Below are 15,640 nucleotides of genomic sequence, written 5' to 3' on the forward strand. Positions count from 1 at the left end.
GAGAGAAAGGAAGGGTAGTCCATGGAGAATTTGCCATCAATTCAGTGTTTGGTGAAAACTCGATGCATCATTTACATTACAATTCCACCCACTCTCCAAAAAGGGTTTCTTACCCTTCTCCTCCCTGAGAAGCAATAACAGATCAATATTCCCCAACATCTCAGCCCTGATCTAGTGAGGTTACGAGGGCAATCAATGTAATATCATACCTCTAGGCTATTTACTTTATGGTGGACCACAAACAAGAGCATCACGGTACAGATGGACTGCATACAAATGGGGCTACAGTATAGTCCATCTTCTGCCTGTGAGTGGGATGTTCACACAGCGCTCTTAACAAATGTAATAAGTCCATTACACTTAAAAGGCTGACTTTCATGACCCCGTTACCACAGCACCACTCAGCTCCCTTTCACAGGATGTTTTGTAATCCACTTGGGTCCTCATACATCACCACAAAAGTTAAATAATCTGCACAAAATGGTGACCATTACTTAAAGTGGACACATTGAATCTGAAAAGAGCCTGAAGGAGAATGGAAAACCAACACATGATTCGTAACTGGAAGGCTGCTTTATTGGTAATAAAAAGGTTCGTGCTCAAATGAAGACAATCTTTCATATATTCTTACCATGAGTCCAAGTGGTTGTGCAACACACGATCAGTACTGTATATCCTCCTTTATCACAGTGTCAAATGATAACAACAGTTTGAAAAGCACTTTTTAATTTTTCAGCAAAAAGAAAAAAAACGCCCATAATAAACCATGCTAAAAAAGAATATTGTCAAATATTGATACAAAAATAAATTTCAGATGGAAACAGAAACATTGAAGAAATAAAACGGAAATATAGAAGGCAAGCTGCTTTTTCACAAGCCAAGTGGGTGACACACATAGCACTAAGAACAGGACATTTAGCTGTTTTCTGTTAACATCACACACTGTTGAATATTAAGATGAAGTGGGTTGTCTCTGGATGATCCTCCGGCAGTAGTTCTGACTCGACATCCCTGATAAATGTTGTGCTCACCCCCAAACCTCCACCCTCCACAGTTTGGACCGTTTCTTTTTTTTTCAGTGTGGAATTGACATCCAAATTTGCAGAAAAAGCAGAAAAAGGCACATGCCATTGAGTGGAACATTAGAAACAAACCATTCAACAAAAATAAATGTGAGGATGAGAAGCAAGTACATGGTTGTATGCATGTTGACCTGTAATGGCACTGATGTGTGGGTATGGGAAAAGGCCCTGGGCGTAGGTACCATCTCAGGGAGATCATCATTGGTAACATTGGTTGGCAGTAAGGAGTCACCTGTGTGTGTTTTAGTGTCCGTGACTGTGGGTGTGTCCTGTATACTCGGTGAAAGGGAGAGATATGACAGTAAGTGAGAAATGTGCTGGGAACATTATCCTTTCATCATGATCAGGCTACAATCCATGGCAAGCAGCTCCAGTAACATCGCACATGAGCTATCCCCCAGAAGGGTGCTGGAAACAACCAGTTTTTAGACATCCACTGAACGTGTTGCACATAAATCAAATGTGACAGTGTTCTTCTGTTTTATGTATCTACATATAGACATATATGTATACATGTATATATCTTTTGTATTATATAATATCTATATTTCATTCAATTTCCGTCAACAAAGTGAAGTGTCTCAAAAAATCCAAAAAGGTAACAAATGTGACAAAGGGCATAGCTGGAAGCCATTCTATATTATTGTTATTATTCATTTTTTGATTAGTAGTAACATTTTTTTTTATTCCATATTTACAAAAAACACAACAAAGCATGCCGATAAAATAAAAGAATATAATACAATATTTATAGTTTCTCTCAAAAAGTTTGTTCTTTTCAGCGATTGTGCATTTACATCATAGCCTGCACTGTACATATATAGGTTTTTGTGTTTTATTTGTTGTCTTTTTATGCTTGTTTTTTTTCTTGTTGTTTTTTTCAAGTGTGAATGTATCATTCTAAAACAATACATCCAAGATGAACGTGGATACATTGGATGACATTACTCACTTCTCATATGGTTCTCATTGGGAATGTATTTGGTTTCAGTGTGCAGCAGCCAAACTGATTTGGAGACCTCATATTGTAAACAGACTTCAGTTATTGTTACAGACAGGGGGTTCAGGTACAGGCAGTGTTAAACACACCAAATGGCATTAGTGGTGTGACAAAGGATGCCAGATGTATGTCCAGTCATCCAATTATAAATAGGACCATCACTCCTGTGTAGAAAATAAATGGCAGGAACACCTAAGTAGGCAGTTGTGTCTTGTCTACCACTTGACAAAGCCTCAGGTTTTATTTTTATGAAAAACACCCACAAGCTCATTATACAACATAGCTGCGTTGATGTGAGGCCTGCTGATGTTAAATCTTGGCAAGTGTTCGCTTTACTACCTCCATCTCTGGCTAGTTGTTTTTGAAGCGGGTGATAGTACTTTAAAAGCCTGCAGGTATGTGAAAAGATGGTGCGAGCCTGGGTCCAACACCACACAGTGTTTAAGAGGTCCCACAAAAGCACAATGATACACTGACAAACATGGGACTTTCAGCACTCTGACTCAGACCAAACAATATTCACTTCTTCAGCTCTTCCATTTCTCTCTTGTCCTCATGGCAGTCAGTCTAAAACCCTGAAGGGAGGGGCTCTACTTATGTATTGGTCCAAGTTTGTGTTATTTATCACTCATCCACCTCCCTGAAATATCAGACAAATTCCATTAAATTCTACAGTCCAAACCACCTTCCATTCATGCTAGGCACGACAAGGCTTGTCCTTGTGACAATTCTCTGCTCACTCTGCTGTTTCAGATGGTCAGTGTCACTCGCACTAATCAAATCCTTTTTCTGAGAATGATTGCATCACAAGGACATCAGAGAAGGACTTCAAGGCTTTTTTTTTTTTATCTAAAGCTGGCAACTCAAATTGTCCGAAAAGCATTACCTAAAACATCCCACACTGAAAAATTCTGATGTGGGTCCGAGGGAGTACAAAATAGGAACTTGAAATGAAGGAAACAGTAAGATTACTGTCCAATGTACATGTATCTATCAAAATGTGTTTTTCAGTTTTCACTAGCCCAAAAAACCCAATAAAAACAGTATCGAAAGGGGAAATAATAAAATAAAAACCATATTTCTGTCCCTACTTCTGGAACTACAGCAGTAGAGGGAATACCTTTTGACACTTGAGCACCAGACCCTTTCTGGTGCCAGCTATGGATTACTTGGCGTGACATTCACCTGCTCTCATTGCCGTAACAGGGACCACAGGTAGGTAGGAGAGTGACTGTATGATGGATGTAAGTAAACAAAGAGATGTTAGCCCCAGAGTTGATTCAGGGAAACTGGCATGGCTCTCCAAATCTGTGCATCCTCATCGGGAAGATTATCTGCTTCCTCATATTCACATTTTCAACACTACAAAAATTCAGAGCAGCAAAAAAAACTATTTTCTAGTTTGTGTTGTTGGCTGATCTCACTGAGACTTTGCCTCCGAGTGCTTACATTCTTCATTCACCTGCACTGTTAATGAAGGGCTGAAGTAAATATCTATCACGTATTAAAGAAAAAATAATGAAGGGCAGGAATGTATGACTATCATTCCCCCAATATTTTATATCCCAAATCATAATTTTTAAGTTATAATCAATTCCCCAGTGGACATCCTTAAACTAAAGTCTAGCCACTGCAGTGGTCTGAGAATGTGTGTCTTGTGGACTATGATTACTCATGCATGATTCCTGATCAAAACATGCCTTCATGCAAGTCATTTCTATGCATTGAACGAGCACAATAATTATTAATCATCATCTGGAACTCGGCCTGAGCAAGGCTCCTTCAGCTCAAGTCAAAACAATGACTAATGACCCCCTACCCAGTCAGTGTGAAAGCCCATGTAGAACATTTATTTTTCAATGTCAGTATAACAAACAGGAGATGAAAAGATGAGTGACATGGGCTTAATGTTATTTTTTTTTGCTGCTCAAATAATGTTAAGATGCAAGTTCACTCAGCACAAACAAACAAAAACAAAATATTTGTCTACGGTTCTGGGTTTCCCCCACTCTCGCTAGTGTTTCCTTCCTAGCTGAATTTTCTAGGATGATTATTGTTTTCTTCTTGGTAAAGATGAGAAACAGTGGTTTACAGAGCCTCCTTTAGACTGCTAACACAGTTCTAGTTGGATCTGTATGATCCAGTCCCGTAGCATTGGAGCGTTGCTACGGGGGTCCACACTCAGGTGGTGGCAGGGAATTTGCAATTCTTCGATAATCTAGCAGAGATATCTGTGCCGTGGCAGTTGGTCCCAAAAGGTGAGTGTGATCGGCCAGCACACTGCAAGTCATTTTGTGTTTGTTGCTCATTTCTATGAACTTGGTCACTATGCAGCAAAGTTTCGTGGTAAACTGATTGTGTTTGGTTCAGCTGTCTATGACGACATAAGAAACCACATTGCCTCGGCAGTATTAAGTCTGTAAACGTTTTTTTATGTTTTTTTTTCTTACTAGCAAATGATCCCTTTTTCTACATTTGTTGAGTCTGGGCTCAGAATCTCATCTTGGTGTGTTTAATGGACTTTGAGAGTCACTGAACCCTAACACTTAGATTCCCACTCATCTTTTTGGTTTTTGTCCTTCTCTTTTCTGGCCCACTCCTCCTTGTTTTCGTCCTGCTTCTCCTTGTCAGGTTTGGTCACGCTGTCGTAGGAAGGCAGAGAGGCTGTAGATGGTGTGCTCTCCTTCTTCTCTTGGTTGGTCCCTCCATTCTCATACTTATTGTTATAAAAAGTACGGCGCTTGAAGATGATACCTCGCCGGATGAGGTGGATGCGGTAGGCATTCTGGATAATTCTGGCAGAGACATCCTCCTGTTTGCGGCGAAGCGTGGTGGTGATGGGTTCATACGACACCTTCGAGGGGTTGGCTGCCACAAAACGCTCCTCCATCTGTTGCCTCAGCATGTCCAACTCACCACTGTCACCCAGTACTCGCTTTGTGAAGGCAAACAGGATGTCCAGGCAGTGAATGCGATCGCCACTCACCATGGGCAGGTCCATGGCAATTAGTTCTATAGCGTTGGGCTTTGGCACACGAAGTGGGTGCTCAAGTGTGTCGGCAAAGTCAGCCAGCTTGGCAAAAGTAATAAATTGCGAGGCAGTGGGGTCAAACTTCTCCCAGATCTCGTAGAAGGTCTCAAAGTCGTCTTCACTGAGCGGATCAGCACTTTCCTCTGTGGCTACGCTGAAGTTCTCCAGGATGATGGCAATGTACATGTTGACCACAATCAGGAAAGAAATGATGATATACATTACAAAAAAGAAGATTCCTACTGAGGGGTTTCCACAGTCGCCCTTCACGGATGTACCAGGGTTCTCCAAAAGTGGATCACAGTCTGGTGGGTAGTTGAGGATCGGCAGCAGCAGTCCGTCCCATCCAGCTGACGTGGTGATCATGAACAGAATGATCATACTGTTGCCAAAAGTCTCAAAGTTGTACAAGTCATCAACTCCCGCTCCGTGTCTTACGTAGCCAAAGTTGGACATTCCGAAGATGGAGAAGATGAACATGACCAGAAAAAGCAGTAGGCCAATGTTGAACAGGGCCGGCAGTGACATCATCAGAGCAAACAGCAAAGTCCGAATACCCTTAGCACTTTTGATCAGACGGAGGATACGGCCGATACGGGCCAACCTGATCACCCTGAACAGGGTCGGTGACACAAAATACTTCTCAATGATATCAGCCAGGAACATACCTGGGAGAAAAGAAGAGGGAAATAGATGACCATGAGAATGCAACGGACTCTCAATCTACTTATGAATTGCTTTGCGTCTTCCATCTTCCTTACTCACCAACAATAGACAGGATGACAACCACCACGTCAAAGATATTCCAGCCATTGGTGAAGTAATAGTGGCGAAGGGCAAACAGCTTTAGCAGGAACTCCGTGGTGAAGACGAAAATAAAGATGAAGTTGACCCAGTAGAGGACATTCTCTGTTTCATCTGACTGATCGTCAGTTTCCACCATCATGGTGACCATGTTGAGGCAGATGAGGATCATGATGGAGATGTCAAAGACTTGCTGTGTCACAAAGTCAAACACCATGCCTTGGACCGGGTTCTACAAGCACATAGGACACAAAGAGGGATGAAGTGAAATTAACTGAACATTCAACCAAAAGCATCATCATTGAGTAATCTGATCACAAAAGGAATAACCCAGACGAAAACCCTTACTTACCTGTGGTCGAGGAATAGGTTTCTGTGGCTTTTTGGACCCAAGTTTTTTCATGGCATTGTAATATTTTTTCTGTTCTTCTGTCATGAATATATCCTGGCCACCAAAGTAAAGGGATAAAAAAAGGTTTTGTTATAATCACATTCATGACACTTTAATGGGAACTCCTAAAGCAAAAATGGTGTTAAAACAGAACGGGTCTTATCTTTTTCTTCTGCTGGTTGAAGTTGTCAATGATCACACCAATGAAGAGGTTCAGGGTGAAGAAGGAGCCAAAAATGATGAAAACGACAAAGTAGATGTACATGTAGATGTTGACTTCATAGCTGGGCTGGTCTTCCACCTTGGAGGGAGGCACAATGTTATTCAATTCCTTGAGTCAATGAGAAGCCTGATTTGATCAGCAAAAATGTCAAACACTTCCTTAAAGTTCGTTAAAAGTATGGCATACAGAGAGAGAAATATGCATTCATATTTATTGAAAAAGCAATGAACATACATTTCTCGAATCCACAGCCGCGTACATAATGTCCATCCAACCTTTGAATGTGGCCTTTCAAAAGAGATACAGGAATAAATATATATGTAGAAACCCAATATTGTATTTTGTAATAAAAAAAACTCAAACCGAAACTGATGCCTGTCCTGTGGAACAGCTTGTGCATGAGAAGAAACAAGTAGATGAAGAAAACGGGCATGGAGAAATAACAAACACACTATACAAAATGAACAACGACAGAACGCCTCAGAGTACTGTTAACGCAAACTGAACTTAAAGTAACAACAGACTCAGGCGAAGAAGGTGCATAGGAACATTTGAAAAAGAAAGTGTGTTAGCATGAAATAAGAAATGGGGTAAGAGAGAGAAGCCAGGAGTGACACTCTCACCACTTGCAGCAGGGCGAGGTATCCGGCGCCCACATTGTCAAAGTTGATCTTGACGTTCCTCCACCTGACCTCGGTAAAGTTTTGACTAATGAGGGCCTCACACTGGGTCTTGTTGTTGACCACGTCCACAGGAAAGTACTCCTCAGCTGTATGATTCCAACAGTAGTAGTACTTGCCCGCAAACAAGTTGACCCCCATGATACTGAAAATCAGCCAAAAGATGAGGCAAACCAGCAACACATTCATAATGGAAGGGATGGCACCCACCAAGGCGTTGACTACCACCTAGACGAGAGCAGGGAAGACAGGATATGACATGAGAACCAGGAATCAAACGCATCTCTTTCAACCCCTCCGACAAGACACTACATACTGTTATGGCGTTACACTGAGTACTTAAAGCTGTTCAACCCTTTGTTAAAGGTGATGTTAGGAGTAGCATTTTAAAATCTATTAGGATTTAATGTAGTACTGCACAGCACTGTGATATACATACTGACGTGGGGAATAAAGGGAGGGAGCTGTATCAGTCCTTTTCTAATTAGAGCAGCACTGATGTGACTCTGGGATGCTCTTTGATCTGTCGAAGCATGCGGCTAGAAGTGCTTAAGGGATACTCAAGCACACACATACACACACTTACACCAAGAAAAATTATGATTTAAAAAAACTTTAAGAATGTTTATGATGTAAAATGTACAGCCTGTAGACTTTGTATGTAAAACATAATAATTTGGGAGCAACTCAGAAAACTGTCTTATGTTTCTGGATGGTAGAATAGTAGTATTATATTGCAATACATGTCATTGATATGTAGTGTGCTGTGTTTTATACTAAAGAGTATTGTAGCACATTTGCATGACAGTTGCTTAAAATACTTTATAAAAAACAGACATACTGTATATTGAGTTAATGTTATGCTAATTATAATAGCAACTTACAGTTCACATATTTTATCCTAGTATTTTTTTGAATACATATACACATATACATAAAGCCTACACTCAGGTATATACATACCCAAGTTAAATGCTTCTTTATAATTTGTCTTTGACTGAATAACATGAAATAATTATGAGAGCAGATGATAGTGATAACTACAGTTTATAATATTTGGAGGACATATATGTGTGGATGTGTCTACACATTTACTTTGTAAAGCCTAAATGTCATAAATAAATGAATCAAAAGGGTTTGCCATACCATTATGTAGTGTCCATTTTTACCACCCCAACCTTAGACATTCAATACTGAATTTGTACTGATTGTTTACAATAACTAAATCAAACAATATATTAACACTATAGCAGTAAAATAAAATAAATTGAAGTATAATAATTACCACCACCATCCCAAGAGCTATACTTTTCTAGCAATCCAATCCAATGATTTACCGTAGATTTATCATAGCTATTAAACAGCTCAGCACACATTGAGCCGCTCACTACCAGTGCTAGGCAGGCCGATCAGCAGCTCTCAGGCAGACAGCTGAGCATGCATGTCTTTGACAGACTCGTTTTATGGAGCCATATTCCCTCCTCATCAGACAGACAGGGAGGAGCTGCAGAGCACGATTCTCTCAGTGTGTGCACAACCTTCACAGGCTGACTCGTGATGACAGTGATTCTTAAATTTGTGCTGTACAGCGTGCACACTGTAAAATATTGTGTCTGATGCAAAATGCTAAAAGAAAGTGGTTTTAGAACCATGTTCCAAATACAATTAGAGGCCTAAAAATCACTTCTTCCTTCGCAATGCACTCGCTGAGAGAATGACTCTTTGCTCGATCTGAGATAAAAATTGATCCGCTTTCAAAAACGTTGTGTTTAAACAAAAGAATTAGGCCATGCTGTGTGGAAAGCATTCTCAGAAAGAGGGAAAATGGCTTTCAAAAATTCATAATGTGCATCGGCAGTTATAGTACATGCGTGTTACATGGCATTGTGCAATCTCAAAATCCGCTCAAATCAATAAATCAATAAATAGAGAAATGTGTGGATAGAGAGATAGCTGCTACATATATTAATGTTAAAGCTTTGCTTGCTTTTGCTTCTAACGAGCCATTTTAATGTTTACATGGTTCGAATGACAAATATCCAAAGGACAATATGGCTGTGAGTTTACATTACATGTCACTTATTAGACGCTTTTATCTTAAGCGACTTACTTACTCAATACTGTGGGCAATCCCCACAGGAGCAAGTTGGAGTGAAGGGTCTTGCCCAGCGACACAACGACATGCTGACTGCAGTGGGGTTTGAACCTGTGCTCCCTAGATCCGAACACCAACGCTCTATCCACTGCGCCACACGCCTCCTATATAATATGTGTTGGCCACAAGTCATTAAAGATATTGGGCTTTACAGGTTTTATATAAAGGCCCCATGACGACTTGTGCATTTAATTGCTGGCAAAGATAAAACTATCAAAATCCTTTCAAAAGTAGTTTGGTGTAAGTTTAACGTCAGGAGGGTCTTCAGGACAAGGAGGATTTAATGACAGTGGGGTAAAGATGGCTAGAGATATTGTCATTCCTGTACAATGCATTTACAGATTACAAAGCAGCATCAAGAGAAAGAGGGAGCAAAGTATAGTCAGAGCAGCCCATAATCATTGCATGTTAAGCAGTGCAATGTGTGCAGTCGAAGCTGCACCGCTCACTGTTGAGTTGCCTCTGTGATGCGTCGTGCCGTAATACTCAACCAGCGGGATATAAAAGTTATCATCGTTCTAACTCTCCAGAATCTCTTTCTTACGGTGTCATCTCTCCATTCATGTACTTCCCTATTCATTTGAGTATTGGTTTGACCTCAATTTTCCTTTTTCAAACAAAATGGTAACTCAATTGATGAACATCTACAGCATTGTGAAAAATTGATACAGCAGGATCAAAGTCCTTGGTTTGTTCCCCTTGGTGTGACTGGGCCACCCTCACCTGTCTGCCCACATGCATACAGTGACTTGGGTCATTTATATGGTCACTGGCATTGGCAATATTTCCACCCCAAAAATTACAAAAATAATTAGGAAGTCTATTTCCCATCCCAGAATTAATAATTAAACCTATAAAATGTAAAAGAAAATATTAATGACAGCATCCATAAAGCCTATCCAGGGCCTAAACGAATTGATGTCTGCTCATGTGCAACGGCAACACATTTTAGTCGCTGGATGAATGAAATTAATAAAAAATGTAAGATAGATCCACCCACTATAATACTGCAGGCCTTCCCCTCCTGCTAGTCTGTCATTTTTGGGACGTTATAAAAAGGGGCGACACATTGTCTGTCTAGGGTTGAGAGTGTTGTCCGAACGCTGCAGTGCTACTCAAGCTATCAACCCAGAACTCAAAGTCAGAGTTATACTGGGCCCCTTGTTGCCTCCCAGTTTCACTTCCTGTGGGGGAGGAAGGCAACAGGTATGTGGTGCCATGACATGACAGCAGTAATGCCTTGTGTGAAATGGCAGCCTAGCATTTTTGCTAAGCTTCTGCCTGCGTTCCAGAGGGAAGGCACAATATGTTATTATAAATTAACTATTTAATAAAGACAATGTATACAAAAATGTACTGTTCTGCCACCAGAATGGACTGTTAGCAGACCCGTCGGTCAGATGGTACGACCCAAAGTGCTGACGCTAGCAGAAGCTTAACAAATATTTTCCTCCCAAAGCCACAACACTGAATGTGTGCTTTCTCTCTCAGTCCCTGATGCAAAAAGGATCCTGGACAAGCAGGAGAGTGTGGTGACCCTCCAGCGGTCCTGCCCAGCTGATCCGGGGTGAGGTGAAGTGAGTAGTGGAGGGATTAGAGGGTGTGGAAGAGGTGGGGGGGAGAGTGGGGTGGGGTAGATGCTGAACATGTCAGGCTACGGTGAAGAGGAAAAGATCAAACTAGAAGAAAAAAGTAACCAGTCCTTTAGTAGTGAGTAATAATAATAATAATATATTTTATTTCTATAGCGCTTTTCTTGAACCCAAAGACGCTTAAGTAGTAAGAGTAGTAAGAGAGTAAGATCAGGAGTGTTAGAAAGATAGAGGGGGGACTACAGGTGACAACAACCAGGTGCAACCCATCGCTACCACCAGTCATAGACACCCAATCAGATGTTTTAGGAAGGGAAGGCTGAAACAACCAGAGGTAAATCTGCTCTGTAATGCATGCTCTGTAATGCATGCCTGGGCAGAGGTTTTGGGGTCCTACAACTTCCTGGTTCCTGCTGGTTGTTCTCGATGCCAGATGCATTGTGGGATGGTGTGAGCTGGGGAGGGCAGGTAGGGAGGGTGGGAGGGAAGGAGGGGGTTATAGGAGCATGGGTGAAGGTTGGGGGTTCTAAATTGAAAGCAGTAGTTGAGAATCAGGCCGATGAAGAGCTAAATGTTGACTTGATGGTCTATGAAATGGCATGTAGGTTTGCTTTGATCAATTTTGCATTCCCTTTGGCCAATCAAAAAGAAACAAAGTCATCAAAATATCTAGATTATCACTTATGTGATGAGGCAGCTTTGTGAAAAAAATATTGATGTTGCTCTTTGGGTAATTTGTTTCGTTTTTTAAGAAATTCAATTGAAATGCATGTTGTTCTGCTGACAATACAACTTTACGGTTACTTTACTCTCCCAGCTGCATCATGACTTGTTATTTCGCTCTAACAAAGGCATGGAACAGGATAGGATTGCGCATGAAAAGGTGGCTTCTTAGCTTTCATTTCCTGGTTTTGAAAACAAATCCCCCAAATGTTTTGGAGTTTTTTTGTCCTCATAGCTTTTAGTTTTTAGTTCAGTTCTAGCATGCTTTAAACTGTTGAATGGGCATGCGAAAGGATCAGCTGCTTATCTTTGGATCTTACCCTCATCCCTTCAAAACGTGACAAGGCTCTGAGAGGTCTCAAGGCCCTTAGTGTCCTGAGTGATTTAATGGGCCCTAGATCGGAGTAGCCCAGCGCATTAGCTACAAGGCTGACTATAGACACCTACACAAAAACAGAGAAGCAAAAGAGGTTCCAAACTGTTAGAAGTGAGAATATTCACTAGGCAAGAGAGACGGCCCTGGCATAGGCGGAGAGTTGCTTTACATACACACATAAATCTATCCATGTATATACATGTATAATATTGCATTTATACATGTATATACACTGAGAGAGAAGGTCAAGGTTTAGTAAAGGACTTATGTGCGTAGTATTTTTAGTAGCAGTGCACCATAGGGATTGTGTGTCTGTTATTTTGGGGCAGTAGACGAGATGTGAAAAGTCCTTTGTACCTGCAAAGAAATGTGAGGTTGAGAGAGAAAGAGAGAAGATAGAGACATAAGACTCAAATAGAGGATAAATTAGGCAGAACAGAGTGCTACACGATTTAGTAGAGATACAAGCAAAGGGAAAGGGAGAGCAGAAGAACAGGAGTGGGGGAGGGAGGGAAGGAGAGAGGTTACCCCGTAGAAGCTGACAAAAACCCAACAGACTTGAGAGCCTTACCCTTGCCCCTCTAACATTGTCTCTCCATGTCGCTCTTGGGCTGAGGCATAAAATCCCATATAATTTAAGACAGACAAACTAATGGGACCTAAGAGAAAGAATACAAGTAAACATGTACAAGTGTGTCATTTTGCCATTAAATCAAATTGTCACAGAGCATTTAGAGTCAAATAGGAGAGCCACAGTCACATGAACCACGCACAAGAAACAGGGATGGAGGTTAAGGGCAGACTGGATCAGGGATGCAAACTCAACAGGTATGAAAAAGGTGACAAGGATCCGAGTCCCCCGACCCCACGGAATATCGGCTTTAAAATGAGGAATAACAGATGATTTTAGCAGTCAGAACAACTAAAGCAGCAGTTAATAATAACAGAAACGCCAAAGAGTCACATCTAATAGAAATATATAAAAGCATTTATTTTAATTGTGTAGCAGTCAGTTTATCATTTTGGCAGCACTGTTGAGCATTTTGAAAATGTATTGTCATGCCTCTGTGCAAGGCTTAGTCTTTCTATCTGTATAGCCACTGGTGTAAAGTAACTAAGTTCATAAACTCAACAAGTACTATACGTGGGTACAATTTTGAGATACTTGTACTTTATTTAAGTATTTCAATGTTTTGCTACTTTGTTCTTCTTCTCCACTACAGTTCAGAGGTAAATGGTGTACTTTTACTCCACTACATTTATGTAATACCTTTGGCTACTTTACAGATCTGGATGAATGATGTGAAATATAATCAAGTGTTAAATCAGACTTTAGTTCCACCTGGAGTAAATTCACAAGCTACCCTGCAGTATACAAAGTCATTCAAACTAGCTGCACCTTTACCAGCTTTGAGTATACATTCATGATCAATCATTATAAAACATATCTTATATATTATTCTGAAATGGACCAATCGGCACAACGACTACTTTTACTGTCGCTACTTTCACTATATTTTGATAAGAATACTTTTCTACTTTTACTTGAGGAACATTTTGAATGCAGAACTTTTACTGTAACAGAGTATTCCTACACTCTGGTACTTTTACTCAAGTACAAGACCTGAGTACTTCTACTTTTACTGTCGCTACTTTAACTATATTTAAAGGCTGAAGACTTTTCTTTTTGTCGCTGCTTTTAAGTCGACTGCACTGTAACTTTTATCCCTGTAACTTTTATCCATGTATTCTTTCTTTAAATGTTTATTTTATTAGCTTTTCTTTTTAATGACTGATTTTAAATGCCATTTTCTTAATGTCTTTCATTTTTTGTAAAGCACTTTGAATTGCCTTGTGTTGAAAAGTGCTATATAAATAAACTTGCCTTGCCTTGCCTTGCCTAGCCTATATTTTGATGATAATACTTTTGTACTTTTATTTGAGGAACATTTTGATTGCAGGATTGTTCCTACACTCTGGTACTTCTACTTTGACTCAACCCTGAGTAGGCTACTTGTACTTTTACTCAAGTACAACATTTGAGTACTTCTACTTTTACTAAAGTACAAGATCTGAGTACTTCTACTTTTACTCTAGTACAAGATCTGAGTACTTCTACTTTTAATCAAGTACAATATCTGAGTACTTCTACTTTTACTCTAGTACAAGATCTGAGTACTTCTACTTTTAATCAAGTACAAGATCTGAGTACTTCTACTTTTACTCAAGAACAAGATCTATACTTATACCACCTGTTTATAGCCTATGAAAAAAACTATTAGAAAACGAAGGCTAAAGCTAACATTAGCAGATAGTGACAATGTATGCTAGTTAGCTAGCTCAACGATAATATTGCGACAGAAAAACCTTTCAGTGCACATCACGCTCTGCCGCTCTGCTCTGAACACCTGCACGGCCCGTTCTAACAGCTGTTCACCAGCGGTGCAGTCTGTGCCACAGTGACTCCCGACCACACAGTTAATATTAACGAACGCACCCGTAGGTAATGTAGCTGCTGAAGCTAGACCATCATCACGGCCGCAGATTACTCTGGGTCTCAGACCCCCCCACCCCCATACCCCATACCCCAAAAACATTTTTATTGCAGATCTACGTGAGTCACACACACGACCTATTTTGGATTCAAAACGGCGAATTTCGCCGAAAGGTGACAAGTTTGCATCCCTGCTGGATATAGTTATTAGCACTGGATGGCACTGAAAGGACAAAAATACAGTCGAGTTACACCCAGTTAACGGTTAACAATAACAGCACATAACCTCAAAGAAACTGGTGCGGCCCCTCTCACGTCCGGCAGCAGCCAAAGAACCAGTCATAGAGTTTTAGTATTAGTTAGACGCACTAACTAAAGCTTCATATAACACAATTCACAGGAACATAGTAGATGTACAGAACTAAACACATGTAAAATAAGAAAATATGGTTGGACATTTATGAATCCCTTTCAGCTCTGACTGGGCCATCAAGCTCATCTAGGCTAATTAGACATACAGTAATGTTTTGTTATCAAATGGTAATATGAGCAATTGGGATTGCGGACAATAATCTTTCCTAATGGTTCTTACGGACATGAGAAGTGCAGGAAAGTAATGATGAAGTCACCTCAAGTGTGCTAAGAAGGCCCTGTTCCAGGCTGCTGGCTGTGCAGGGTGGCTTTGTAATGATGGATTCTTTGGCTGAATGCAGATGATTCTAGATGCAAAACGCAAGAGTAGGGAGCTATATCAGAACTAGGCCAAATACAGACAAATGGTTTAGTTCAAGAATTAGAACATGATTTAAGGCTCTTTAAAAAAAAATGCAATCCGGGTCTGGATGCTGGAGGGACGGAAACAGGGGAAGTACCAGTTCCTCACAAATAAGGGAAAATATCAACAGTAAACAAAATGTGAAAAGCACCTCCCACCAGCATCAACCGGTCAAACTCACCGCAAGAAGTACACAACATCCAAAGCTTACCAAAGTCACGGAGGGAGGTTTGTAACGGGCAAAATCTTCATTTTGACTGATGCCATTATCAACATGGATCTGGCTCTAACTTTTAACCAACTAATCGTGGATG

The 15,640-nt window shown here is 40.5% G+C and overlaps 1 protein-coding gene across 9 annotated transcripts in view; it reads right to left on the reverse strand.

Annotated features, from left to right (window-relative positions):
* Positions 1-554: 554 nt before the first annotated feature.
* Positions 555-15,640, reverse strand: part of scn8aa (sodium channel, voltage gated, type VIII, alpha subunit a) — a 47,002-nt gene continuing 31,916 nt past the window's right edge. For 8 of the 9 annotated variants that reach the window (XM_034209158.1, XM_034209156.1, XM_034209157.1 and 5 more), the window contains 7 exons: positions 12,002-12,124; positions 7,155-7,439; positions 6,766-6,819; positions 6,472-6,609; positions 6,270-6,374; positions 5,879-6,149; positions 4,622-5,781 (listed from right to left, as the gene is read on the reverse strand). In XM_034209158.1, coding sequence (XP_034065049.1) covers positions 4,622-5,781; positions 5,879-6,149; positions 6,270-6,374; positions 6,472-6,609; positions 6,766-6,819; positions 7,155-7,439; positions 12,002-12,124 — 2,136 coding nt within the window. Of the gene's footprint in view, positions 5,782-5,878; positions 6,150-6,269; positions 6,375-6,471; positions 6,610-6,765; positions 6,820-7,154; positions 7,440-12,001; positions 12,125-15,640 lie in introns of all 9 variants that reach the window. The other variant, XM_034209159.1, reaches the window with a different exon arrangement.

The sequence above is a fragment of the Gymnodraco acuticeps genome, unplaced genomic scaffold (assembly GCF_902827175.1).
Source record: "Gymnodraco acuticeps unplaced genomic scaffold, fGymAcu1.1, whole genome shotgun sequence".
Taxonomy (NCBI): domain Eukaryota; kingdom Metazoa; phylum Chordata; class Actinopteri; order Perciformes; family Bathydraconidae; genus Gymnodraco; species Gymnodraco acuticeps.